General features: G+C 48.3%; 2 protein-coding genes across 2 annotated transcripts; both read right to left on the bottom strand.

Annotated features, from left to right (window-relative positions):
- Positions 1-409: 409 nt before the first annotated feature.
- Positions 410-8,876, bottom strand: LOC149349030 (sodium-dependent glucose transporter 1A-like). The gene is made up of 5 exons (XM_089541887.1): positions 8,803-8,876; positions 6,440-6,536; positions 3,631-3,757; positions 2,959-3,117; positions 410-1,467 (listed from the first exon to the last, which is right to left on the bottom strand). Exons 1-5 carry the CDS (start codon positions 8,874-8,876, stop codon positions 410-412), a joined length of 1,515 nt encoding a protein of 504 aa, XP_089398013.1.
- Positions 8,877-11,352: 2,476 nt separating this feature from the next.
- Positions 11,353-25,085, bottom strand: LOC149349029 (sodium-dependent glucose transporter 1A-like). The gene is made up of 5 exons (XM_089541886.1): positions 24,930-25,085; positions 17,383-17,479; positions 16,169-16,295; positions 13,863-14,021; positions 11,353-12,419 (listed from the first exon to the last, which is right to left on the bottom strand). The coding sequence occupies exons 1-5, from the start codon at positions 25,016-25,018 to the stop codon at positions 11,353-11,355; spliced, it is 1,539 nt and encodes a 512-aa protein (XP_089398012.1). The 5' UTR covers positions 25,019-25,085.
- Positions 25,086-26,318: the final 1,233 nt, after the last annotated feature.

Genomic DNA, 26,318 nt, shown 5'->3' with positions numbered 1-26,318 from the left:
GCTTCAAGGTTAAGCAGGCTACAGACTATGACCGGCGAAATCACTGAGTGCGGGCTTAAGTGCTGCCGCACAAAAACATTTGTTTTACACATTTTGATTGGTTCAATTCCATCAACATTGTAGCAACAGAAGAGAAGCTTCTATCTGTCGACCTTTTGTTTTTCTGAAACCGTCTTCTGTTCTTCTGCACCCGGCTTCTGTTCTGTCGTTCTGTTCTTCTGCTGTTCTGTTCTTCTGCTCTTCTGTTCTTCTCTTCTATCTGACCCTCCTTCTGTTCTCTGCGGGACATTAAACAGAACTAGCACTTGGTGAAACAATTTCCTGATGAAAATGAGAAGAAACGATTCATTAGTTATTTTCAGTCTTGCAACCCATTCACTACGCACTCTGGTTTTAGACTAAACATCTCTCACACAGCGCCACTTTTTAGAGAATGCATTTCGCCACATCCATCATCGTTCAGGGCAGGCTGTTTGCTTTCAGAAATTGTCGACCTTTTTCTGAGGTAGAAGTACATGCCTAGGAAAAGTGCCGTCGACACAACGACGGCTGCGAAGCTCACGTAGAAGAAAACGCTAGGAGTGCTGTCTAAGAACTGGCCCACAAGAAGTGGAAGCGACAAAGACCCAAGTCCCCCTGTGACCATTACTATGGACATCATTTTGTTACTGATGTTGACGTGCTTCGCTACCCAGGCCGTGACTGCTGCGTTTAGAGGGCCCTGAGCGATACCCGACAGAGAACTGGCGGCCCATAGAGCTATAGCACTGCTGGAACCCCATGCCAAAAGCACAGTAGCTGCTGTGACCAAGACGACGTGCGACGCGACCAGCACGGAGAAAGCGGACACCTTGACCGTGACAAGAGCAGCGGTCAGACGACTGGCAGTGAAACAGAGGAAGAACACGGCCAGAAGTTGAGATGCCAAAGGCTTGGAGAAGTGCAAATCGCATTTAACAGCCAATGCCGTCAACATCTGGGACATTGTGCAGTGAATGCCGGCGTAGAGGAACATGTAAACGCACAACATCGCTATCGCTATCCGGGCAAATAGTACGTACGACGCGGATTCCTCCTTTCTCGTCTCAATACTGTTCACAGTTTTTGACCTACGTGTCTTAAAGCTTGCTTTGTCGATGAAGTAGAGAATGGTCATGGAGGTTACTGGAATTAATTGGCAGGCACTAGCTATTCCGTACGCGTAATAAACTGTGCTCTCGCTTGAAGTGCCTCCGACGAGGGTTGCGTTGAGAGGTTTTTGAGGTTCGATCTCTGAGTAGTTCGTATCATTGAAGGCGATGTTGGTCACTTCAGTCGTTGAATTTCCGTTGTCGCTTTCCAACGTCGAGAGGAACGGCCTCGCTATGAGAGGAGCTACTAGACAGCCTACACCGAAGGCCAAGTGAAAGCTTTGCAGTGCCGGGCTCGCGTTTTGGGGCCACATCTTCATGATCCAGACGTTCGCGCCTGCAATCAAAAAGAAATACAAAACCAATCTAAATTAGTTCCTGAAACTTGGAATGCTCTATGAAACCTAGTCTCATATAAGCCCTGCACTAAAAACAAAAAAAAAAACAAAACAATATAATGTGCATCCCTTTCAAGCAGCAGTTTAGTACGTATAGGCAGAACAGCTGCACGTCTGATCGCTGCAGTCGGATCTTAACTTCAATGCACTGCGTAGATTGGAATAGTCCGCTTAGAGTCAAGATGTTTTGAGAGCTTATATGTCTCAACTGAGGAAATTAGATGGCGTTGAAGATGCGGCAAAGATGTCGATAGTGCACGCCTGCCATGTTGATTTCAACACCTTTTTCCTTCCTGCGAAAGCGCGCCCCAGCTACTCAGCTGTGAAAAAAGTAAAAGAAATGTCCGTTTAACAGCATTAATTCATTGTCTTTGCATAAGTAGGTAATAAATTTTACCGTTGAGTTGTTTTCCACAATCATCGTGCAGTCCGTGAAAACAAATATTTCAAGAAAGGTGATTTCTGAAGGAAGCTTAAACAAAATTGGAACATTTGGCAAGTAAAAAGGTTATTACAAGGAAGCTAGCTTCACTGGGAACACACCTTTTATATGCCAGGAAAGGTCAGAGAAGGAATTGCAGGTATTGCTTCCGCCGGCCGTTTTCGCAACTAAACCGCAGTGAAGTCAAGATTCTTTATTTTTTTACAGCGAGGGTGCTTTCCAGGACGTTTTACATCTGAACTAGCCTCGCTCCATCCGGTTTATTCAAGTGGCGTGAACTGGTCTCACGTCACCCATGGTATTCCATTAAAAATAATAAATTTTTAAATCCCATGCTCGCAGCATTGTCTTTCGCTTCCGAAGGAAACACCAACGTTGGCAGTGAATGCCATCAAATAAAATTTTCACTAAGAAAAAAATGTATGGAGTAGCCCTCCCTGCACCTTAATTTCAGTTAGGATACAATTAACTCGCGTTTGTTCGGTAATCTACACTACTGGCTTTCCGCCAATTTTCCTTTTTCTGTCAGGTGTCCCAGCTAAAGGCAATGAAAGTTTTTTTAAAACATACGGAGTGTCCTAGTCCAGTGAAACCAACTGAGGGTTGTTGAGAGTCGCGTAGTGTAGTCTGCAGTGTTTTGGTCCAACAAATCGAATTAGCTCTGCCCTAGCCATGGCTGCACGCCAAAAAGTGTGCCGGAAGTCATGCGCTTTCGCAAGGGCTGCTGGGACTCTTTGGCCGGCGGCGCAGCCAATGGTAACGCGGGGCGCAGCGGTGTCGTCTGCTACACTGTCTGCTGCGCATGCGCAAGTGCGCCGAGGTGGCGGCCAAGTAGGGGAGAAGAGGCAGCAGGGGGGGGGGGGGGGGGGGGAGCCGGCTTCAAAAAATGTGACGCAACCGCCTCTTCTGAGTTCTTGCCTTCCTCCACGGCCCTAGCTAAAAGCACAATGACATAGGCGTCATAGTGGAACAGGGACGTCACACTAACCTGTATTCAAGACACCCCAGCTGAATCCCTCGAAGAAAATCACAATGTGTACCAGTGGCAAGAATCGGCAAAGGGGGATCATGATCGTTGTGAAGCAGGACAGCGCAATGACCACGATGGATATGACCTGAGTGTTGTATGTGTCGTACAGCTTTCCGCCTGGGGAAGAGTAGCGCACAGAGGATGCGCACAGAGAACGTGGGTCTGAGTTCGTGGTCGACAACTAGGCAGCTTGATCTATAGTGCAAGCCTTTTGAGAAAAAATACTTTGAGATCACTGCAGCGACCAACACTGGAGCAATGCGAAAGCAAAACGTCCACATACTATAGCGACGTCCATGGCTATATTGTCATCTAAGTGTATTTTCTCTCGTCTTTTGCCTTTGATTAATTAACTAATTACACTTCATCAACCAAATGTTTCCCCCGGCAACATTCTATCACACACTATATGTCACAATCACACTTTCGCACATTTATCCTAAGAGAACGACATAATCGTGCGGACAAAATTTGCGGATGTGTTTTGCGGGCACTCTCTACAGACGCGAAATAGCCATATATTGCTTTAGCAGTCACAAACAGACCGCGTGCTATACGCATCACAACCCCTGCCAAGCTAAACGGCGTATCATAAACGAGGCTTAGGGGAGCGTACCCCAGACTGCTTACCGACGAGAGAACCAACGAGGATTCCGACGCAACGACTCGTGATCAGTTGCGAGACTGCTGGTAAGTTGGTGCTGTAGATCTCTCCCAGGTCAAGCAAGGCAACAGCGGTCATCGTCATGATGAGGCCCTATAGCATGAAAGAGCGTGAGCTTTAAAGCCTAACTGGCATGTGCCCAACTGCACGTGAGCGGTTTCCTGTAAGCAAGTTGTTCTGACATTAGGCAAAGTATGTTACATGTGCAATGGATATTGATCGTGCCTCATTGATTTTCATGCTGGCTCAACGACGGGCCGGCGCCATTTTTATTTTCATTTGTCCCATCCAGCAAAGGATGATATTAACATTACACTCTCCATGCAGCAAAACCGTGTACCTTAAATCACTTTTCAAATCAATTTCAAATCAAATCAAATCAATTTATTTAGCATTTCTTTCAATACAGAAATAAATGCAAGGATAAGAACAAAAAGCTGCTTCTCGAGCAGCTTGACAACGGTTCTTACCCCTTGTTCTCTCGTGGCAACGGATAACAGCAGAAATAATACAAAGCTGCGATTAAAATTGTACGAAGATAAGAGCATCCAGTATACATAGAAACTGTAAACACAAAATATATAGTAAACACAAAATACATAATATACATAATAATTCCAAACAAAAATGCTGCATATTAGTAAAAGTAATAATACCGGTTCAATGTAACTGATAGACATGGATTCAATAAGACGAATACTAATACTTAATCACCAATATTTTGCACACTGAAGAACATCTAACGGCGAAATTGATATATGGCTATACAGGACTAAAAACATTTCCTGCTACATTTGCAGGCATAGAAGCACAGACCACAGTTTTACCACAGACAGTGTAGTGCAGCCACCATTAAAAATACGTGCACAAAAGGCTGCAATAATAAAACAAGATTTCAAAACATTGACGTTACCTCCCTAAATTGTGAGTGAACAAACACTTAAGGTGTTGTTTCGATAGTGTGTGGATGTCCGTGTTTGAATTATGATAGTTATGACAGCCAATTAGGACAGCCAGCGTGCCAAGCTGCCAAAGCTAGAAGAATAATTAGCGTTGGTTATGTTCATGCTATGAAAATATTTCGCTGGTAGCGTGAAGTGGAGAACTCAAAAGTCGACTCAAAACGACGCAGCAGTAACAGAACCACTTGTCTACTCTGGCAAAGCATGCATCCTTGGTAGCGACAGGGTATATATGGCTTGACCTGCAATGTCTAGCATTATACTGCATGTCTTCCCATCCTTTTTTCTCGCTTCTCACCGACGGCTCAAGTGATAGGAGTGGTGGTTCTTTTTATATTCTTTTTCACACGGACTCGAGAAGCTTCCAGAGCGTCGTGTGCTGGATGTTAAGCGAAGTATACGTAGATATGAAAGTGCTCACAAGTCCCTCAAAGGGAATCGTATGATATGTAAAGACAAAATCAACCAAAATCTTATCATTGCGGTAAGGAGAAAAACAGCTAGAACTGAAGTGGTGCCAGATGCTGATGTCTAGCAATTATGCGTAGTTTTGTGGGGTTCCGCGAAATATGCATCCCGGTTGACACCAACCCCGGCGATAGCTCTGTGCACGTTGGATACAGAGGGCTACGGCTGACGAGAAGCGCCCGAGTGTTTTTTATGTACGGACACGTACTCCCTGCTAGGGCACAGAAAAAGGAACACTGTCGTAGCCGACGTCGACGGTTTCCGGGTACTGCTCGGCACCGAGATGCAAGTCTGCATCGGCCAGAATTTTAAGCAGCTCACCGTAGCCACAGCTATCGATTACGGTATACATCCCATTTTGGCCAATAAATGCCCACAAACTGCTGATGATCCTCACGGACTTATCGAAAGTAACTAGAGGTTTTCAACTGCGCAGACTTGAAGCGCAATGCGGCACCAGTAAGGCGTCGCGCATTTAGCACCTCCGCCTGCTGCATCCTCATTTTCTAGTTTTCAGGATGCACGTTATTCCAGTGAGTGAGCCCAGGCATGCACTCGCCTACGGGTAGCGTAAGCAGTCTGCCTAATCTACGGCTAGCTGCCAGGCCCGAAAGACAGCGCAGGGACTGTATGGAAACTCACTTCTACGCGGAATACATTCACAGGCGACGCTAGGGTCACCGCTCGTACTCCACCACGTTATTGGGAGTGGAAGGGGTACTGTGCCACTAGCTACGGACAGATTTTTTCTTCTCTCCCAAAACCGACATGCTGAACGACGCGGTATCGATATCGGCCGCGGCGGTCGAATTTCGATGCAGCGAAATTCTAGAGGCCCGTGTACTGTGCAATGTCAGTGAACGTTAAAGAACCCCATGTGGTCGAAATTTCCGGAGCCCTTCACTACGGCGTCCCAATTGCCTGAGTCACTTTGGGACGTTAAACCACATGAAACAAAACCACACCAAAACCAACATGCCATTCACCACACCGATTCACCGGCTGGGGAACACTAGCTCTACGTTACATTGCAGGCCCACCAGTTTCTGCATGTCTGCCGCACGGGAGACGTCGCTGCCAACACTGAACTTTTAGAATAAGACCGCCTCAATGGCAAACCTTCTGACGTAAAAAAATGACCCGACTTTCAGCCAACGCCATGATTTCGCCGAATGGGCCATATACAGCTGCAGCTGTAAAAGTTTTAAATCTCTGTCTCCCGGCGCTCGAAATAGTAGCCATTTCTAGCATTTCGTAACAATTTCTGTGAAGTGAGCTAGAGGCTCACAAGGGATAAACAAACTGGCACACGACTGTCAATAATAACCAACAGCGTGGCACTTACCAAGCCAAAATTCCCGAGGCTGACGCTGCAGGTCCGGCCAACGTTGATCCAAAAGTCGACGGGACGGGGCCTTGCTCTTACAGAAACGACGCACTCACTGCATAAAAGAGACAACAGGATACCAAACTTTTAGTCAGAATTTCAGAGAAGTTATACACATATGGGAAAACAAAATTTAATTTTGTTTGAGAACAGAGCCACGGGCTGTGCAGCGGAAAACGTTATGAGAACTAAGCCTATCCGCTTAGCGTATTAACAGTGAAAGTTGATTTGCATTAGCGGTCGAGAGGTGGGGTGTGGCAGGCCCATTTCGACTTTTCACAAAAGACTGCCGTGCTGGACGTCTCATAGGCCCGTTGTGATGTCTATACGCACACGTCCATACTCCGTCTTTTTTTCCTCTTGCCGTCTTCGGTTCGATCGCGTTCCCGGGTCACTTCCAGGACTCCAGGGCCCGCTTGCACGAACCAAATTGTCTAGTTCCCAGTGTTGCCTTATTGACAGCGTAAATTGGAAGATCAGATTTTGGCGAAAGGAAACGACGCCGTAATTGTCTCGCATATCTGTGGACACCCGAACCGCGCCGTAAGGGGGGGGGGGGGGGGGAGGAAGGTGGGGGTAAAAGAAGAGAGAAAAAGGTGCCGCAGTGGAGGGCTCCGGAATAATTTCCACCATGTGGGGATCTTTAACGTGCACTGACATCGCACAGCACAAGGTCGCCTTTGCGTCTCTCCTCCATCGAAATGCGGGCGCTATGGTCGATCTGGTTCGAACCCGGGAACTTCGGCTCAGTAGCCGAGCTCCCTAACCACTCAGCCACCGAGGCAGTATGAGCCCTCCGTTGGTTTTGAAGAAAGCAAAAACGATTAATTGGCTTCTTGGGTCAGTGGACACCCCATTCGCGCTTTGAGGTACGTGGCGGTAGTGTCCGCCTAACGCGTTACACGGTTGCCGGTGTACACATGAAATTGATTCTGCTGAATGGCTTGTACAAAGCTATTACAGCTTTGGCTGCAAATTAGTACACACGAAAAGAGTAACCTTGCCTAGATAACACGCTAGAGTTATTGATGTCCTAGCATGAATCAAGAAACGGAAATTGGTTCATTACGGCATGTAAAACCGAGCCTCCTCTAAGATACTGGAGTCGATTCCGAGAGGAGATGCATATAACTAGAATATTGCAGTGAAAAATTGGTCCATGTCCGACGCAGCTTTAGCAACGTGCAGGTGACAGTTTGGTGGCGAAGTGAGTTATGGAAATGTTAGTTGACAGGGCGCACCAGAACGGAACTGATTGGCAATAAACGCGGGAAACTTTTCTCCTGAATGAAGTATAACAAAGATTATGCTGATGATGATGATGATCACATCATCACCACCATCAGCCTTACTACGCCCACTGCAAGGCAAAGGCCTCTCCCATGTCTATTCAATTAACCCTCTCTTTCGCCAGCTGCAGCCACCATATCCCCAGAAACTTCTTAATCTCATCCGCCCACCTAACTTTATGCCGCCCTCTGCTACGCTTGCTGTCTCTTGGAACCCACTCCGTTATCCTTAAGGACCAGCAGTTATCTCGCCTTCGCATTACATGCCCTGCCCAAGCCCATTTCTTCCTGTTGATTTCGACCAGGATGTCATTAACCAGCGTTTGTTCTCTCAACCACTCCGCTCGCTTCCGGTCTCTTAAGGTTGCACCAATAATTTTTCTTTCCATAGCTTGCTCTGTTGTCCTTAACTTAAGCTGAACCCTCTTTGTTAGCCTCCACGTTTCTGCCCCATAGGTGAGTACCGGTAAGATACAGCAGTTGTACACTTTTCTCTTCAGGGATATTTGTAAACTGCCATTCATGATCTGAGAGACCCTGCCATATGCTCTCCACCCCATTCTTATTCTTCTAGTTATTTCCCTCTCATGATCCGGATCAGCGGTCCCTACCCGCCCTAAGTAGACGTATTCCCTTACTTCTTCCAGCACCTCGCTACCAATTGCGAACTGCAGTTCCCGTTTGTTATATCCCAGGTAGTATACTAAGTCCGTATAGGTGGTATACTATGTACGTTCGTAGCCCGGTGGGCAAGTGGGCCACCTGCCACTGACTACTGGCAGACGGTGATCGCTATTTCCGCTTCCACTCACTTCTCAAATGCTAACGCAATAATAAATTTTTAAGAAATAAGAAAGTTACCATAGCGTCGTCGAATGATAAATCACCGCTTCTTCAGTGACGCTTTGTCGACTGAACCACGACTAAATTGCTGCGAAACTCGACAGATGCATGGCCGAGTCGGGCGGAAGAAATGCATTCGATATGGGGGAGAGGGTAGGAGATGTTTAAAGGCCGAGAAACAGGGCTCACCTTTGGTCAACAGGAACCGGCTGTGGCTGGTAGAGCACATCGGCGAAATCTCCACGGGAAACATCATCGTTCATGTTATAATAGTTCACGGTTAAGAAAAGATGACGAAGCGCGCCTCGGTCTCTTTCTCTATAGCTCGCGGGCTCCCAGTCATGTCAGCAGCCGTAACAACTGGAGGGGCGAGAGTAGCGCGCACATTGAACTACGGATGTGCTCGGGACCGTCGACCACGCGAACAGCTGTGGAGAGCGAAAAAAACCCCCATGAACTCGTCATTTTGTCATGTATTGCAGTTGGCTGTGGAGCGATCGCGAAATACGCCAAGCTCTCTCTCTCTCCCCCCTCCCCTCCCACACCAACAACAAAAAAAAAAAACTCACAGAAAAAAACTAAATACGTCATGGTATGGTATGTGAGATACTTTATAGAGCAAAACGATACTTGCATTAAGATCATGGAAATTCTCTTTCTCTAAATTTAATTTATCCTGAAAGGAATTGGCATTTGTATAACCATTTATTTATTTTTTGCCCACAGCGCCAAGTGGTATTGCAGTGGGGGAGCGTATACGTAAAAAACAAACATAACATAAGCAGTGTCAGCCACAGAAACAAGTCCAAATTGCATCAAAAGAAAGAAAAACAAAAACAGATAAAAATTTCTCACAGAACCACGAAACTGAAACGGTTATTATAGGGTAGAAAAGAAAACATCTTTAGACATAATCCAAGCAGTGTCTGAAGACAATATGTTCCAATCGCGTATTGTTCTGGGAATAAAAAGACAATCGAAATACATCAGTTTTTGAGGCATAAAGGCCTAAGTCAGGAAATTTGAAGAATGCTCTTGATCAGCCTGTGCTCTTGATTAGCCCATACTCGTGCTTCAGGAGTTCGCCCAACTTAATGCTCTCAGTTAACTCATCGACCAGCGGGTGGCAAACAGAGTTGGCAAACAGTCTGTACAACTTCGTCGTTTAAAGAGTCTTCTTCCGTGGTCATACTGTCAGCTCACAGACAATCGCCCCACTGTTTCCCCGTCGGTATCAGCCGCCTATCTGCCTGAAGGGTGCATATTGTACACCAATGCATCCCATACTTCAGAGCGGGGAGTTACTGCTGCTTATAGTCCCTCCCATCCGCATCTCAACTCTCGCGCGACGTACACCGCGGATACATGCACCCCCGAGCATTGGAAATTCAAGCCATTTACAATGCCATTGCTTCCCTTCCGCATGTTCCTACATTCAATCCAGTTCATCTTTACACCAACTCCCTCGCTGCCCTTGAACAGCTTAAGGCTGTTCGACGCACATTCCAGATTACACAATCAATTCATCTGCCCTGCGCAAAGTACCCATGTCCTGTACGCATACACTGGATTTGCGGTCATGCTCACGATCCACTTAACATTCAAGTATATGCTATGACTAACATTGAAACATCAGACGACCCACCACCTTCCCCTCTTCCCCAGATCCGTTCCTGTCCCATGCCTCTGATTCACAAGGTCTGCCTTAGCGAACACGTGCTCTAATTCCTCCATGTTCGCGCCCTCTCCCCCGTAGTCTTACTCGGCAGGAGGAGGTATCAGTGCGCCGGATTCGGGCAGGGGCGGCTCTGACCCCATCTGTCCGTCATCGGCGGCGTGGTAAAGATCTGCCAGCGACTGGCAGGTGCCCTCACTGCGGCGCTGCACCGGACATTTGTGATGTGCGGCACCTGTTGTGGACTTACCCAGCGACGGGCCCTATTAGAAAACGGCTCCTCAGGGAGGTGGGCCTGTGGTGGAACCGCGAAGGAGACTATGTGCAGTGGACTATGAAAAATCAGTTCACCAGCATCCTATGCGACTACCTCGCAGAAAATGGTCTGCACCCCTTCTTTTAACTTTCTATATACTACTTTCCACTCCCCTTTTCTCAACTTATGCCTCATGGTGGACTTCTCGAATAAAAAAAAAATTCGCTACGACCACCTACGGTCGCCTTGCATTTCGCCTCTATCGAAACGCGGCCACGGCGGCCGGAATAACAGCGCGTTCTCTGGCGACAGCCTAGCGTCCTAAGCACTAAGCCACAGCGGCGGGTATTCTTCAGCTGAGCATTCTGAATGTTTATAAGGTACCTTCCACCGACGTCTCACTGCTCGTCATGTTGGAGGACGAGGAGGATGGCGGAAATGTGCATGTTCGCGTGGTTTACTTATCGCAACTAGCACTGTGGCAACATAAATATATGTGTGGTCCATTATCATGCCATCCGTGACGTCAGATCCAAGAAATTTATAGGATAAGAATAACACGGTAGTACTGCGAGGTAATAGAAATATGCGTCGACGTCGTCTGAAGGCATAAAAACTTTGAGGGTGTCGCTTCTCTTCGTCTATTCCAAATAATAATAAAAAAGAATTCTTTGCAGCATTTGTCCTAAGAAAGAAAAAATCATTGTTATCGCCATATTGAAGAAAGTAATCACTCACTATTTGCAATGTTTATAGTTTTATTGGTTAAATACGTAAATTGACTTTTTTAGGGAGAAAAATTTCCTCATCATTGCCCCTCTGTTTGCATGGAGGACGTTTGGTCAGGATTTTCACTGTTGACGCTCGCGATTAGCTCCTTGTTCTCATTCAGAAAAGGCTTCCTTCGCAGGTACAAGCACATGCTGAAAAAAATTATTACCGACAGCATAATGGCAGTGAAGACGGCGTATAAGAAAACATTGGGCATGCTGTCCAAAAACTGGCCCACCAGAAGTGGAGGTGACAGAGATCCAAGTGCTCCTGTGAGCCCTACTATGGACATCATCTTGTTGCTGATGTTGATGTGCTTCCCAACCCAGGCCGTCACTGCTGGCGCTAGAGGACCCTCAGCAATAGCAACTAAGGCACTGCAGGCCCACAAAGCTACAGCAATGCTGGAACCACATGCCAATAGGACCGCAGCTGTTGCGGTGAGAAGGATGTGCGACGCGACCAACACGGAGACGGCAGACACCTTGACCGTGACAACAGCAGCAGCCAGGCGACTCGCCGCGAAGCAACCGAAGTAAACGGCCACAAGACGAGAAGCCAGAGGCTTGGAGAAGTGCAGGTCGCACTTGACGGCGAACGCCGTCAACATCTGTGCCATTGTACACTCCAGGGCGACATAGACGCAGATATAGGCTGACTGCAGTGCCAACAGTATCCGAGCGAAGCGTATGTATTCAGCTGACTCCTCTGTACTCTTCGCAACGCTGTTCACGGCATTTGTTGTCCGCGTCTTGAAGCTGGTGTTGTCGATGAAGTAGAAGGTGGCCATAGAAGCTACTACGAGGAAGAGGAAGCCGCTAGCAATTCCAAACGCATAGTAAATTGTGCTATCGGTTGGAGCGTCGTCAAAGACCGTTACATTGAGGTATTCCAGAGGCTTTATGGGCAAGTAGTCTGTGCCATTCCATTTGGCATTGGGCATCTGCATAGTTGCATTTGTGCTGGCGGTGGTGGCTTGTGTAGACAAGAATGGCCTCGCTATTATGGAAGCGGCAAGGCACCCCACACCGGAGGCCAAATGAAGAACTTGTAGCGCAGGACTAGAGTTCTTGGTCCACATCTTCAAGATCCACACGTTCGAGCCTGAGGTCAAGGAGAACAAAAGGAGAAAAAAATGTCAATGCGCTAGCATGGAAGATTTAGTCACGCTTAGTCACTAAAAAAATCGAGTCTAAACCGAAAGCTTATTGAACTTTTGCTTTAGACTGGCATGCCGAAACAGCGTGTAAAAACTACTGCTTCCTTTATCCATAGCAGGAATGGGACCGCTGTGAACAGTGCACGCTGCAACACAGCGAGGGACTGAAGGTAACGTCTATTTTTCCAGGTCTTGCGTCTGTCTGAAGGCGTGTAAGTACCAACTACAAGGCCGCGCCAATGAAGCCCGATAAGACGGAGCTCATTTCGATTGCCATCCTGGCTTTAAATGTGCAGAGCTTTACATGACAATAATCTGCAATATTCTATGGCAGCATTGCGACTAAGGAATCCTGGAATCTCTGCATAAGCTGTCAGTGAGTTTTCACAATTTCTGTCTTCAGATATGGTGCGTTTAGCGTTGCCGAGATGAAGGGCTTTATTTTGTAGTGGCTAATTTTGGCTTGGCTTCATTAGGCCGTCACTTCAGTCGGGAGGACGACCACAAAAACAGATGCTGAAGCAATCGACCAACGACAGGGATGACCGGTTTGGACTCGGCGCCGTAGCCAACCACACCACTGCAGCTACATCCAGTGCGGCCGCGTCACAGAAGTCACGACCCTTCAATTGTTTGCCCACCAAACCACAATTCTGCTCCCAAGATGCAAGCAGCACTGAGGATGCTTGTCAGGTATGTGAAACTCATCGTCGGGCTCAGTCATTCTCAGGCGTCCTCGCCAGTCAGGAAGTGCTCCATATCTGTGGGAGGCGTTTATGAATGTATGCGGCTTCATGGACGTGTTTATCCCTTGGAAAGTGTGACCCCATTCCTCAAGACCGATGCCAAAGGGAGCAGTGACAAATGGGAGATAACTAAATGAGTCGTAAACATAACGAAACATTACAAAGCACGGCCGGAGCAAAGGCTAAATTCAAGAAAATTTATAATACTAGTGCGCCCATACGACGGCAATGAACTTTAATTTAATTTTTTCAATAAGCACTTCACCATAAGCGCAAACCTCAGAGGAAGAATTCCTGCTTTGATTCTGTTTAAAAATGACGGCAAAGTGGCTCTTAGCCTTTTACTTCATTCTGGGTCTCTTGAGCAAGCTGTATGGTACGTCCCCCCCCCCCCCCCCCCCCCCCTTCCTGTTGATTATTCTGCCACTTCATCTTGACGCCGATAAGTATAGTTCAGAAGCCCCCACACCAAACCGAAATCCCTCCTCACAGGCTAATTAGATAAATCCTCAAGGGAACGCGTAATGAGTAACGATTCTCACTCCCTTCCTTTCGTAATAACTAATGCCGTGTGTTGTATTTCACATACTGATGGCCACGGGAGGGGGCGCCTCTACACGAAGAGGCGAGCGCCCGACTCACCCGTGCTAAATGCTCGTAGACTAAGTCCGGCGAAGAACATCATGACATGCACCAGCAGTAGTCTTCCACTGAGAGGGACCATAAGCACTGCGAAGCAGCTCAACGCCATGACCAGGATGGACACGACCTGGGTGTTGTACGTGTCGTATAGCTTGCCGCCTGGAGAAGAGTTGTGAAGGTGTAATAAATGCGGCATTTTAGTGCTTTTGCATGCTCATCTCATGACAGGAGGAAACTAGCTCTGTTCTTGTGCGGAGCCTGCTTAAAAGACATCGGCGTGCCACAACCTGCGCGAATGATCACCACGTCTGCGGAAGTGCAGCTTCCTGTTGCCCACGATGCAACGACTTAGGACGAGATTGACTCTGGAGATCGATAAGCTAACAGGATAGTCACACGTACCATGACTGCACTTTAGTGACGCACACCTGACCCCGATACCTTTAGTCTGACATGGGTTAAACAATGACCAAAGTCTCTGATGTTTATCAAGGTGCATGCATAAAACGAAGATGTTAACATGACAGCTTACTGCGCGCGAGCTGTTCTAATAGCCAGCGCAGGACGCATACACGCAGAGAAACCTAGACATTTGGTAGCGGCGAACGGATAAAGCTGGCATCATAGTGAATGCTGTCATGCAGCTCTCTCCGGGAGCTAATAATCTCTAACTTTTTTTATCTTTTTAGCTGGTGTCGTGGTCTAGTTCAATAAATTTTTCTCCAGCAAAACAAAGTCTTCACTCAAGAATGCGGCGTTTCAGATAAGTAATTTTTTTCACATTTAATTTTCATTCAAAATCCTTTATGCAGTATTTTTCTGCATCATTAATGATGCTGCTTCTAGATGACAGCAAGCAGCGGCAACTGCTGCTCATATTCACGTATTTTGACATCCTGGAAACAGAGACCTTTTCAGTCATACGCGAGCCCGAGGAATTTCGATGGAGGCGAAATTCCAGAGGTCCATGTACTGTGCGATGTCAGTGCACGTTAAAGAACCCCAGGTGGTTGATATTTCCGGAGCCCATCACTACGGTGTCCCTCATAGCCTGAGTTGCTTTTGGGACGTTAAACCATCATAAAATAACCTAAACTAAACTGTAATCGAACCGAATGCGTTTCAATGTAGAAATTAGTATAATTCTTGAATTACGAGCGACATACCTTCGCTCCGAGCGTAATCTACAACGCTGCAGCGGGCTCCAGTCGAGTTTATGTGAGACATCGAGTACGTTTAGAATTTCTTGAACTGCGTGTTTTATATTTTCATCGCACTTTATGAAGCATGTGCAGGAGCGTGAAAGAGTACGCACTCAGGTTTTAGTTTTTCGTTAGGCATATCTTGCAAAACCTGTATCGCCAGAGAGAGGGGTAAGGAAGGCGGTTAACCAGTGGTGTGCTCCGGTTGGTTGCCGTGCACTGGAGGAAAGGAAAAGATGAAAGTGAGGGAAGCGGATGAAGAGCAGTTGCATCAGGTATGCGCATGCGTGTTTCCAATTCCCACTCTATTGCACAAATACAATGCCCCCAGGAATCGAAACTATGCTTTCTATGCCATCAAGGATGCCGATCGCTGTGATCAAAGACAGTGGATTTTACTGTTCTTCGTAGGGCGAGGGTCGAGTTGATCTAATGCACAGATGAATAGTGGTAAACCATGTCCAACATTCTCGACAAAAATTGCAAAAATTGGAAAGTTATAATATACTCCTACAGAAAATTCGAAGGCAATGGTCCATTGTTCTGATATATAGCAAAATATTTATTTTGAAATGTTTCCATCGGTCGCATCGAACAGTTAAGACTGCCATAGAAAACCAATGGTGAATGCTTTTGATGATAGCAACAACGTTAATAGAAAAAAATAAAAGACTGCCGTTGGAAGATCTGCTGATATATTGATTGTTATAGTGAAATCTTCCATTATATGGGAAAACTGAGTTCATAAACGGTTTTCCGCTCGGTAATGGTATTGTCCATAATTGTTGGGTATGGTTATGTTGCCTATTCACAGCCACACATGTCACAAGCAGGGCTGCCGGCCATGCCAGTGAGGAATGAGTGCCGCTTTGTGAACACTAATACCGAGCCATAGACGGCAAAGCACCAGTGTGGTAGAATGTGCAAGAGGTATGCTAAGAGAGGGGAGAAAGACGGAACCATCTTTTCGCATCAGTGCAAAGCGCACCGCTGATTGAGGACGCCACGAAAAGGACGCCACGAAAGTTTCTGGACGTGCTCGAAACTTCCATGACATAGTGAGCGCTGCAGTTTCCGGGTTTGAGCGGACTTAGGTATACCCACCGATGAGGGACCCAAGCAGGCCACCGACGCAGCGAGTGGTGATCAGCTGCGAGACGGATGATAAGCTGGTGTTGTACACCTCTCCAAGGTCCAGCAAGCCAACGCCAGTCAAAGCCTCCACTAAACCCTGCGTCAGCAAAAGCGTACATATTATAGTATAGTAAAGAGTATAGTGCAGAGGCAGTTCCCGCGCCGTAGAGCCCTATTGGGAGAGTAGAAAACCAGCGGAAAGGACGCGTTCACAAGGAGGAGAAAGTACTCTGGACAACGCTGGGAAACGCTTCCAGCGTTGTCCTGTGTACTTCTCCTCCTTGTGAACGCGTCCTTTTCGCTGGTTTTCCACTTAACATGCAACAACTGGCCCAACAAGCTACGCTTCTTCAATACGCTTCTTCAATGCGAGAGCCATTCAAGCTACGCTTCTTCAAGCGTAGCTTCTTCAAGCGCTTCTTCAAGCTACTATTCTTCAAGCTACGCTTCTTCAATGGGAGAGTCACGCCGTAGACGCTCTGTCCAGTTGGGTGTGTGAAAGGCTCGTTTTGGCGTTTGACTCTCGTTGAACTTAAGCCAAGCTAAGCCGTAGTTTAGTGTTTAGCACGTCTTTTTTTCAACCAATGGCCGTATGCTTCTAATATTATCGCGACTTAAGAAAGTTCACAAAAGACGATGTGGTGGTCAAACGTGGAACTTACGAGCGAAATATATGCAAAGTGGTTTCAAATTGGGAGCATATGCTTTTGAAGAATGTTATAAGACGTTTTCCTAGTTCGAACAATGCAGGACACCTATCCCCGATATCCTGGCAATGTGCTAACGACAACAAATTGTACACGACGCGTGTTCTCGGAAAAGAAATTATTGTAGATCTGTTTCGCGACCGATGGTCGTGTGGTATTGTTATCAGGGGATATAGAATGCACGTCCCCTGACAGCTTGATACATTTCACGCGACCGGATTACATGGCTGCACCGTATTGATGTTTTTCCCGCCAACTTGCTTCCCTCAAACTTCCCCGGTCGTCGCGTGGCATTTCTGTGTTCTAGAGCCTCACTTTTATCTGTGACCGACTGCGGCGCAGTGGACGAATAACCTGTCTAGTAAACAGACTTAGACTTGACACTTATGCGTCAGCTAACGCACAGGTGTAAATGTGGCAGCAAAATTGAAAAGACTCCGTTTAAGTTTCAATGTAACCAATCTGTAGAGTACTCACCATTCCAAAATAGCCGAGGCTAAGGTTACACGTTCGACCTACGTTGAGCCACAGCTCGGCACGGGGAGACCGCGTCCTTGTAGAAACGACTTGTTCACTGCGCGAAAGAGGAAACGAGGTATGCGTGTTTGACAAGAGATACAAATAAGATGCTATTTTGATTGTTTTGAAGGATATTTTGTTCAAAATGTGCGATTTCACTGAGTTCAATGGCCACAAAACGACCTCCTTTTGATGGCACACTCGTAACCTGTTTCAATATTTAGGAGACGCTTGTACTCACGGAGATGCTTTCTTTCTTTATTTGTTTCTTTCTTTCTGTCGTGTCCGGTCGCTGTGTTGAATGCAGCGAAAGACGCACACGGTACTTTAAGACTTCGTTTATTTAAAGCCGATGAGGGTGCGACCAGCGTCGACCGAGGCAGGAGCCGAACTGGCCGCCCGAAGAAAGGAGGGAGCGGAGAAGCGTCCACGGGAGGGAGTGGCTTCCCAAAACAGGAGGAGGATGCGGGGGCGCACCATGGGGGGGGCATCTGGCGACAGCGTGCGACGAGGGGCAAGTGGTCGTTAGGAGGAGGATGCGAGTGGTCGTTAGGAGGAGGATGCGAGTGGTCGTTACACACACAAAAGCAATAAGGGGACACAACACTTCCTTCCCCCTTAGAAAGTTGCCTGGTATCGTGCGGGGGGTCGGCGCTCACGCGTGGAGGCGCGCTGGCTTTGTGCGCTCGGGGGAGAAACACTTGTAGGCTGGCTGTTGTTCGCTGTGTCTCCTAGGTCTGTCCTGGGCGAAGTCTCTTCTTCCGGGAAGAGGTGCCAGGCTATGTGGGAAGATGGTGCACGTGTTCTCTCCGCTGGCGGACAGCTCTCAGACGGCGTCGTAAATCTACGCAGCTGGTTGAGATGTCGGCGTGCTACTGTGCCATGTATGTTGACGAGCCAAGAGCGCAGGCCTATGCGTCTGACAATTGTAGCTTCCTCCCAGCGTGGCTTTTTCAGAAACTGTCGGGCGAGGACGCGCTGCCCCTCATTAAGCGTGCCGCAGCGCGGAATTGCTTTTTCTTCCCGGAACGTCTCTGCCTTTGGCTCGGGGAGGATGGCTGTGAGCTGGGTTCGCATTTCACGCTCGAACATCATTTTCGAGGGGGTCTCGCCTGTTGTGCTCTGAACCGTCGTGTGCTGCTTGAAGAGAAAGCGCGCAAGGCGGCGCTGCAGCGAGCCTGTCTGATCTCTTTCAAGGGCGCGTTTTAGCTCGGCTACGTAGCGCTCGGCTTGTCCGTTTGTCGCTGGGTGGTAGGGGGCCGATGTAACTGATGAGATCCCGTTGTCGCGATAAAACTTGAGGATCTCCGCAGACACAAACGGTGTTCCGTTGTCCGACACTACCTTGCGCGGCAGGCCGAACGTTGCAAATAGTGATCGGAGGTTGTCAATGACTGCTGCCGAAGTCGTCTGTCCCATTTGCCTTATCTCAAGCCACTTTGTGTAGGCATCTACGACCACAAGGAAAGTGCAGCCCTCAATTGGTCCTGCAAAATCAATGTGCAGTGTGTGCCATGGTGTGTCTGGCTTTTCCCATTCTGGGACAGGAGCTTTCGGCGGGGCGCTCCGGCTGCTCTGGCAAGGCTTGCATTCTCGCACCACTGTTTCGATGTCGTTGTCAATGCCAGGCCACCACATGTAGCTTCTGGCACACTTTTTCATTGCAACGATGCCCCGATGTCCGGCGTGGATGAGAGACATAGCTTGTGCGCGTAGTTCTCTCGGCATCACAACTCGGGACCCAAATATGATGCAGCCGCGATGGGTGCTCAACTCTGTAGCTCGCCTGCGGTAAGCGTCGAAGTTGTCCCCTTTGAGTTTATGCACGTTGCCTTGTTGAACAGCTGTGTAAACTAGCCGGAGAGCTGCGCACTTCTGCGTAGATGCTGCAACTGTGCCTGCTGTAAGCGGAGGTTCTGGCAGTGCTTCGAACATCAGAACGTCTCCTGGTGGAAATGGTTCGTCAACAGTTGCGTCTAGTGGCAGACGGCTTAGCGCATCGGCGTTTTGATGTTTACTCCCATTGCGGTAGACCAGAGCGTAGTCGTACGCTGAGAGTTTGATGCACCAACGTGTCATTCGCGGAGACAAAGTTGGTGGCATAGGCCTTTGTGGTCCCAGAATGCCCAATAGCGGTCGGTGATCGGTTATAAAGGTCACCTTCCGGCCGGCAATGTACTGGTGAAAATGTGTCGCCGCGTAGACGATGGCTAGCCCTTCTTTGTCAAGTTGCGCGTAGTTGCGTTCTGTTTGCGACAACGTACGTGAGGCGAAGGCGATGGGAGCTTCCCTTCCTTGCTCGTCAGTTTGCGATAGAACCGCGCCGACTCCGTACGGTGATGCGTCGCAAGCCAAAAGCAGAGGCTTCCTTTCGTCGTAGTGGCGGAGGACTGTACATCTTCGAATCAGGTCTTTCAGGGCATCGAATGACTGCTGATGGCGTGGCGACCATGTCCATGTCACATCTTTCCGAAGGAGTTGGTATAAGTCGTTGGCCACGGTAGCTCTTTGTTCCAAGAACCGGTCGTAGAACGTCAAGAGTCCGAGAAAAGCCTGTAGCTCCTGCTTGTTTGTTGGAGCTCGTGCTTCTGTGATCGCTCGCACTTTGTCCTCGGTAGGGTGAATGCCTTCCGCATCAATTCGGTGTCCCAGAAATTGCACCTCTGGCACCGCAAAACAGCACTTCGATTTGCTTATGCACAAATTAGCGTTTGCTAGCCTTTCGAGAACGAGCTCTAGGCGCACTGCATGCTCTTCAGTGGAAGTGCCACTGATGATGACATCGTCAAGGTAGACACAAACTCCTGGGATGCCCAGAAGCACTGTCTCCATGAATTTTTGAAATATGGCCGGGGCTGCAGCTACGCCAAAAGGCAGTCGCTTGACTTTGTACAAGCCTTTCAGTGTGTTAATTGCCAATAATTCAGCAGTTGACTCGCTCACCTTCAGCTGCTGATACGCCTGGGTGAGGTCCAATGTGCTGAAGACTCTTGCGCCACGTAGTACACTGAATACTTCTTCAGGTGTCGGTAGCGGGTAAGAGGACGCTTTAGTCGCAAGATTGACGGTGCTCCGGTAGTCTCCGCAGAGGCGTATGGTTCCGTTCTTCTTGCGAACTACGACAAGTGGTGTGGCCCATTCTGAATGCTGCGTCGGCTCGATGACACCTTGCTGCTCCAGTTTGTCCAACTCTTTTTCAACTGAATCTCGGAGAGCAAACGGCACCGGCCTGGCCTTCAGAAATTTGGGTTGCGCGTTGTCCAACAACTCCAGTGTGACCGGGGGCCCTTCGTTTCCTGGAATCTCTTCCGAGAATACTCTTTCGTATTTCTCTTGCAGTTGCTCAACCATGTTCTGGCTCGGCGTCTGGTGTATGCCGCATATCATCACGCCTAGTGGAGAAAACCAGTTTCTCCCTAGAAGGCTTGATCCTGTGCTCTTCACAACAAGCAGAGGTAGCGTATGGGTCTGGCCGTTGTAGTTAACCTGCACGTTGGCAGAGCCCAATAGTGGCAGATTCTGTCCTGACCACGTTCGCAGGTGCGTGTCGTCTTGTTGCAGGGCGGGTGCGTCAGATGGCCATGAAGTTCGGAACGTGTCCTCACTGATCAGAGTACAGGCTGCGCCGGAGTCCACCTCGAACTTAATCAGCTGGTGATGTACGCTTACTTCTGTAAAAATCTTCGGTCGCGTGCCGAGATTCATGGTGTTCAGGTCGTACAACACAGATGGTGTTGCTGATGTTGTTCCATGGAGATCAGATAGCGGCGTATTCTCTGAGGCGTTGACGCTGTGATTAGGCTGGGAAGGTGACTTTATCTTGGCAAGTCTCCGTTTCGTAATGCATGCTCTTTCGATATGCCCTCGCTTGTGGCAAAAATTACACGTGGCTGACTGGAATCGACATCCCTGGGGGTTGTGTTGGTCGTCACACCGCCAGCAGCGTTGTGCCTTTTTGACCGATTTTACAACAACAGAAGGCTTGCGCACCTGGTTGCTTGTCTGGTGTACCGGCTCGGTGTTCCGGCGAATCCCTCTCTGCTGGTGACCGGCGCTCTCCGCTCGAACGGCGATGTCGTAAGCTTTGCTGAATGTGAGGTCCTTCTCAGCGAACAGGCGCTGCTGCAGTGACTCGTCACTCAGTCCGCACACAAATCTGTCGCGTAACATCACGTCCAAGGGAAGCATGGTGGTGTTAGCAGAAGAAGCTGCGTCTCCCTCCTGCCCGGTAGCTGTTGTCGACAGCGTTCCAAAATTGCAGTCGGCAGCGAGCTTCTTGAGCGCGGCTACGTAGGCGCTCACAGTTTCTCCTCCCAGTTGATCTCGTCGTTGGAAGCGAGCCCGGCTGTAGACCTCGGATGGCCTTGGGTCGTAGTGCTTTTGCAGCGCTTTTACGATGTCGTCGTAAGACACTGCCGCTGGTGTGCTTGGCTGAATAAGGGCGCAGACAGTATCGTAGGTCTGCTCCCCGCACAGCGTCAGCAGGTTGGCCCTCTTCAAGGCTGGGTCTGTGATGTTGTTAGCTTCAAAGTAGAACTGAAGGCGTCCAACCCACGATGACCACGATGAGCCGTTGAATTCTGGTATCTGATTGGGAAACCCTCGCGTAGCCATGGCTTGTCAATAGCGTTGCGTAGCGCGGGTCGAATCCACTTTCTCGTCGCCACTGTCGTGTCCGGTCGCTGTGTTGAATGCAGCGAAAGACGCACACGGTACTTTAAGACTTCGTTTATTTAAAGCCGATGAGGGTGCGACCAGCGTCGACCGAGGCAGGAGCCGAACTGGCCGCCCGAAGAAAGGAGGGAGCGGAGAAGCGTCCACGGGAGGGAGTGGCTTCCCAAAACAGGAGGAGGATGCGGGGGCGCACCATGGGGGGGGCATCTGGCGACAGCGTGCGACGAGGGGCAAGTGGTCGTTAGGAGGAGGATGCGAGTGGTCGTTAGGAGGAGGATGCGAGTGGTCGTTACACACACAAAAGCAATAAGGGGACACAACACTTTCCTTCTTTCTTTCTTTCTTTCTTTCTCTTTCTTTCTTTCTTTCTTTCTTTCTTTCTTTCTTTCTTTCTTTCTTTCTCTCTCCCTCTCTTTCTTTCTTTCTTTCTTTCTTTCTTTCTTTCTTCCTTTCTTCCTTTCTTCCTTTCTTTCTTTCTTTCTTTCTTTCTTTCTTTATTTCTTTCATTCTTTCTTTCTTTATTCCTTTCCTTCTTTCTTTCTTGCTTTCTTTCTTTCCTTCTTTATTTCTTTCTTTCTTTTAAAACGAAATTATATTCGCAGGTCTACGCTACTGCACACTTATTGCATGAATGAATGAAAAAATTAGTGCTTATTTACAGTAGGTTACATGCCCGAAATTCTTTCAGGTTTGACTTACTTCTGACTGCATCGTTAGCGCCGCTAGTTTTTCTTTTCGAACTTGGAGAAAGAGTGTTCTGAAAAAGCGATCAGCTTGCATTTGCCTGAGTTTGAGACCGTGACTAGATTAATCGAAGTCAGTGCCTCAGCTGCCGTCTATTAAATTTTGGAAGAATTTGCTCATTGAGGTGGACTTTTTCTAATAATGCGTTACATGGCAGTTCTTGCTGACCCTACTGTCATCCGACCGTCCACGCGGACATTACAGTTTGCAAACTTTGCGTCTAGAGAGCGCTACGTAACCATGCTTTCAGGTAAACGTTGATTGAATACCGCGCAGAAAAAAAATGACAGAGTTTTAACGCCGATCAAGCGCGTATGACGTTCCAAAGCACTTGGCTTCGAATTAGCTTGACTGTTGCCTAGACATTGCCTTACACTGTCCTCGAAGACAATTTCTTTTAAACTTGTGACCTTCACCTAGCCGCACAGTATCCAAGTCATTTCAGCTCAAAGGCCAAAGTCCACGGTCAAAGGTCAAGGGCCAAAGGTTGTGGGCAATTCCTCTGCGCAGGGACGCACAGGCAGTCACTCGAGGCAGGACTTTGTACAAACGGTTTATTCTCACATCAGGGGGGCCGGTCGTCGTCGTGGCAGCTGGGTCAGGTGGTCCTTTTGGCAGGGCTGGTCCAAGAGCGAAAGAGCGCGAGCCTTCCCGGTCTCGCCTTATAAAGGCTTTCTCCCAGCCTCGCTCCCCCCGCCCCCCCACTCGGGAAGAAGGGGTCCGAGGCTACCCGCGGTGAGCGGCGCGAGATTTGACTTGCCCGCGAGCAGACCCTACAAGGTCTAGGCTTCAGAGACTTCAGGTTTCGCAATAAAACGGTACGGAATAACCTTCGGTGCACTCCTTGAATGTCGAGATCGAAGCAGCCCAGCAAGCATGGTTAATATTCTTGTGGTCGAGAGCCCCCAGAGAGGAGCCGTTGTCTGGTCTCCACATGTATGTTTGGGTGGTTGGATGAATGGATGGATGGATGGATGGATGGATGGATGGAATAACTTCATTGTCAAGCATCCAAAAGATACAGGGAGAACTTTAGCCCGCCCACCTAGACGACGGCTAGGAGTTCTTGGATCCCGGCGGCAATATGTTTTAACAAGAGGATTGGCTCAACGAGTAGAGAGTGGAGCCGCCGACATCTGATGCGTACCGGCTGGATTCTCAACTTTCGCCAGGCAAGCGTGCTGGAGCGTGGCATTGTCCGTCGGGTTGTTGACCTGTCGGTCTACCGCAGCACGCTGCAAACACTATGTGACTTCATAACGCCCGCAGTCTGTACGAAGTAGCCGATTCGAGGTCTGAAGTGTGAACAGAAGCGCTTTACCAGCCGCCAAGCGAGCACAACAGAGCGTAAATACCGTGGAGAGCTTGCGGTTCTGAACTTGCTGTGCAAAACGGCCAAACGTAGCCGTAGTGCACATAATATGAGGCAATAGATTCAGCGCTCGTGTTTGCGTCTAGCCTTTCTTTACGTCGTCTATTTCGCATTGCTTTAATTATGAGACCCTTCGCACTTTTGGCCATGCTCGCCACACTGTTTTTCTCGTATTTCGACGGTGATTGCCCACTGACGGGGTCAATAGTATTCGCCTTCGCCAAGAAATGGTATCAGTACGACAATTTCTGCAGTTATACTGATCTCAACGTGGTGGCGCCATGTGTTCTTCACGTTTACTTCATTGTTTGGCTTATTAAGGTTTTGTTTCCGATAAAAATGACTTATGACAAATGATATCGCAAGCATCCTGAGGCTTTCCCCTCCCTCGTTCACTATATCTGTATACTTGCTATCACGTGGCGCGAACATATCCTTCCAGCCTGACTTATAATTCCCCTTTAATGTCTCTTGAAACCACAATGCGTAGCGAAGACTAATAGAATGAACTGACACAACAAATAAAATCTGAAAAAAAAGGGAAACGTTACCCTCGTGGAGTTGAATGATAATTGACAGCCTCGTCAGTAAACCTTGCTTAGTAGCTGAACCACGACTAAATTACCTCTAAAACTCGATAGACACATGGCCCAGATGTGTGTAAGAAAGCAGAGGGCTTTGGTAGGGAGTAGAGATGCCGAGAAACACTGCTCACCTTTGGTCGACAGGAGTTGGCTGTGGCTGGTAGCGCACCTCGGCGAAATCTCTACGTGAGACATCCCCACTCATCTTTTGAACCGTCATATTGCATGCAAGACAACGAAGCTCGTCATGGCCTTATTCTCGAAAGTGCACGGGCTCCAAGGGTTAACACTAGCAACAACAACTGGAGAGGCTAGAATGGTGTGCACTCTCAGCTACGGATGTTATCGAGGCCGTCGGCAGTGCTAACAGCTGTGCGGGGCGAATAATAATGAAAAGAAAAACACTGAACTCATTTTGTAACGAAGTTGTGAAGGCTTCGGAACGATGTCGGAATAAGAATACCGCCACAAACCACTGCCCCAAAAGCAACAAACACAAAGAGCCAAAAATGGTATGGTATGGCTAGGTTTGGTACGTATGGTATAGAATTATATGGTATAGTAGGGTATGGTATGGTTAGGTTTGGTACGGCATAGCTTGGTATGATATGGTGTTGTATGATATGATATGGTATCGTAGGGTATGGTAGGCTTTAGTATGATATGGTATGGCATGGTATAATATGGTATGTTAGGGTAGGGTATGATATGTTTAGGTTTGCTACGGTTTAGTTTGGTATGATATAGTTAGTTAGGATAAAGTTAGTTAGCAATGGTTAGGCCAAATGCTAATGAGGTGAGCTAGCGCTTCGGGTTTCACTTTTGTTCCGGTGTTCGGATCCATTGTTCACCTATGGAAGTTGTTAGGATAGCGATGCTAATGCTCACATATATGCCTAATTGGAGATTCTCCACTTTACAATCATTGATCCCTGAGGAGTCGTCATACCACTCCAAGCGCAGTAGTGCAGCGATTAAGCGATGCTCCATTGCCCTGCAATGGCAGGTGCTCCCAGCGGTGGGGCTTGCGAGACCCGTGTTACCCTTCCCGAGCAACTTCTCGCGATCAAAGAACCCCAGGTGGTCGAAATTTCCGGAGCCCTTCACAACGGCGTCTCTCATAGCCTTAGTCGTTTTGGGACGTTAAACCCCATAAACCAACCAAACGAACCAACCAAAAGACTAGTCAAAAGTGCGTGACGTAAGGCATGCGAAGCGTTTGCATTTCAGAACTATTTTCACCGTATTGGGAGGTTTCAACGTGACATCCAAGTCCAGTCCCCACTGTGTCCAGCACCAATTAAAGGAGACTTTCCTAGTTTTGATTTTTTACCTAACGAAGGAGAACGGAGGGGGTTACTGTATTACTGCGCTAACACTAGCGTGCGCAATCACGGACTTCGCCGGGGTCTCGCCGAAGCCGCGCCGTGACGTTGAAAACCGAGAGATAAGCAGACGACGCACGCGTCACGTCACTTAGCCAATGAGAAGGCGGCGCAGTTGCACAGCTGCAACCAATG

The sequence above is a fragment of the Amblyomma mixtum genome, chromosome 4, assembly GCF_055824585.1.
Source record: "Amblyomma mixtum isolate Tamu chromosome 4, ASM5582458v1, whole genome shotgun sequence".
In the NCBI taxonomy this organism is placed as follows: Eukaryota; Metazoa; Arthropoda; class Arachnida; order Ixodida; family Ixodidae; genus Amblyomma; species Amblyomma mixtum.
The sequence above is the reverse complement of the archived record's forward strand: the minus strand, read 5'-3'. Positions and strand labels throughout refer to the sequence as shown.

What these genes read in the sequence shown, in the direction of transcription:
- LOC149349029 (XM_089541886.1), bottom strand. Translation starts at nt 25,018, where the DNA reads ATGACGGTTCAAAAGATGAGTGGGGATGTCTCACGTAGAGATTTCGCC. An exon ending in CCAACTCCTGTCGACCAAAG is followed by an intron (nt 17,480 to 24,929) that starts GTGAGCAGTGTT and finishes TCTTTCGCGCAG; the next exon opens with TGAACAAGTCGTTTCTACAA. An exon ending in TCTACGAGCATTTAGCACGG is followed by an intron (nt 12,420 to 13,862) that starts GTGAGTCGGGCG and finishes CCTTGACCTCAG; the next exon opens with GCTCGAACGTGTGGATCTTG.
- LOC149349030 (XM_089541887.1), bottom strand. Translation starts at nt 8,876, where the DNA reads ATGAACGATGATGTTTCCCGTGGAGATTTCGCCGATGTGCTCTACCAG. An exon ending in CCGGTTCCTGTTGACCAAAG is followed by an intron (nt 6,537 to 8,802) that starts GTGAGCCCTGTT and finishes TCTTTTATGCAG; the next exon opens with TGAGTGCGTCGTTTCTGTAA. An exon ending in CCTCGTTGGTTCTCTCGTCG is followed by an intron (nt 3,118 to 3,630) that starts GTAAGCAGTCTG and finishes ACTCTTCCCCAG; the next exon opens with GCGGAAAGCTGTACGACACA.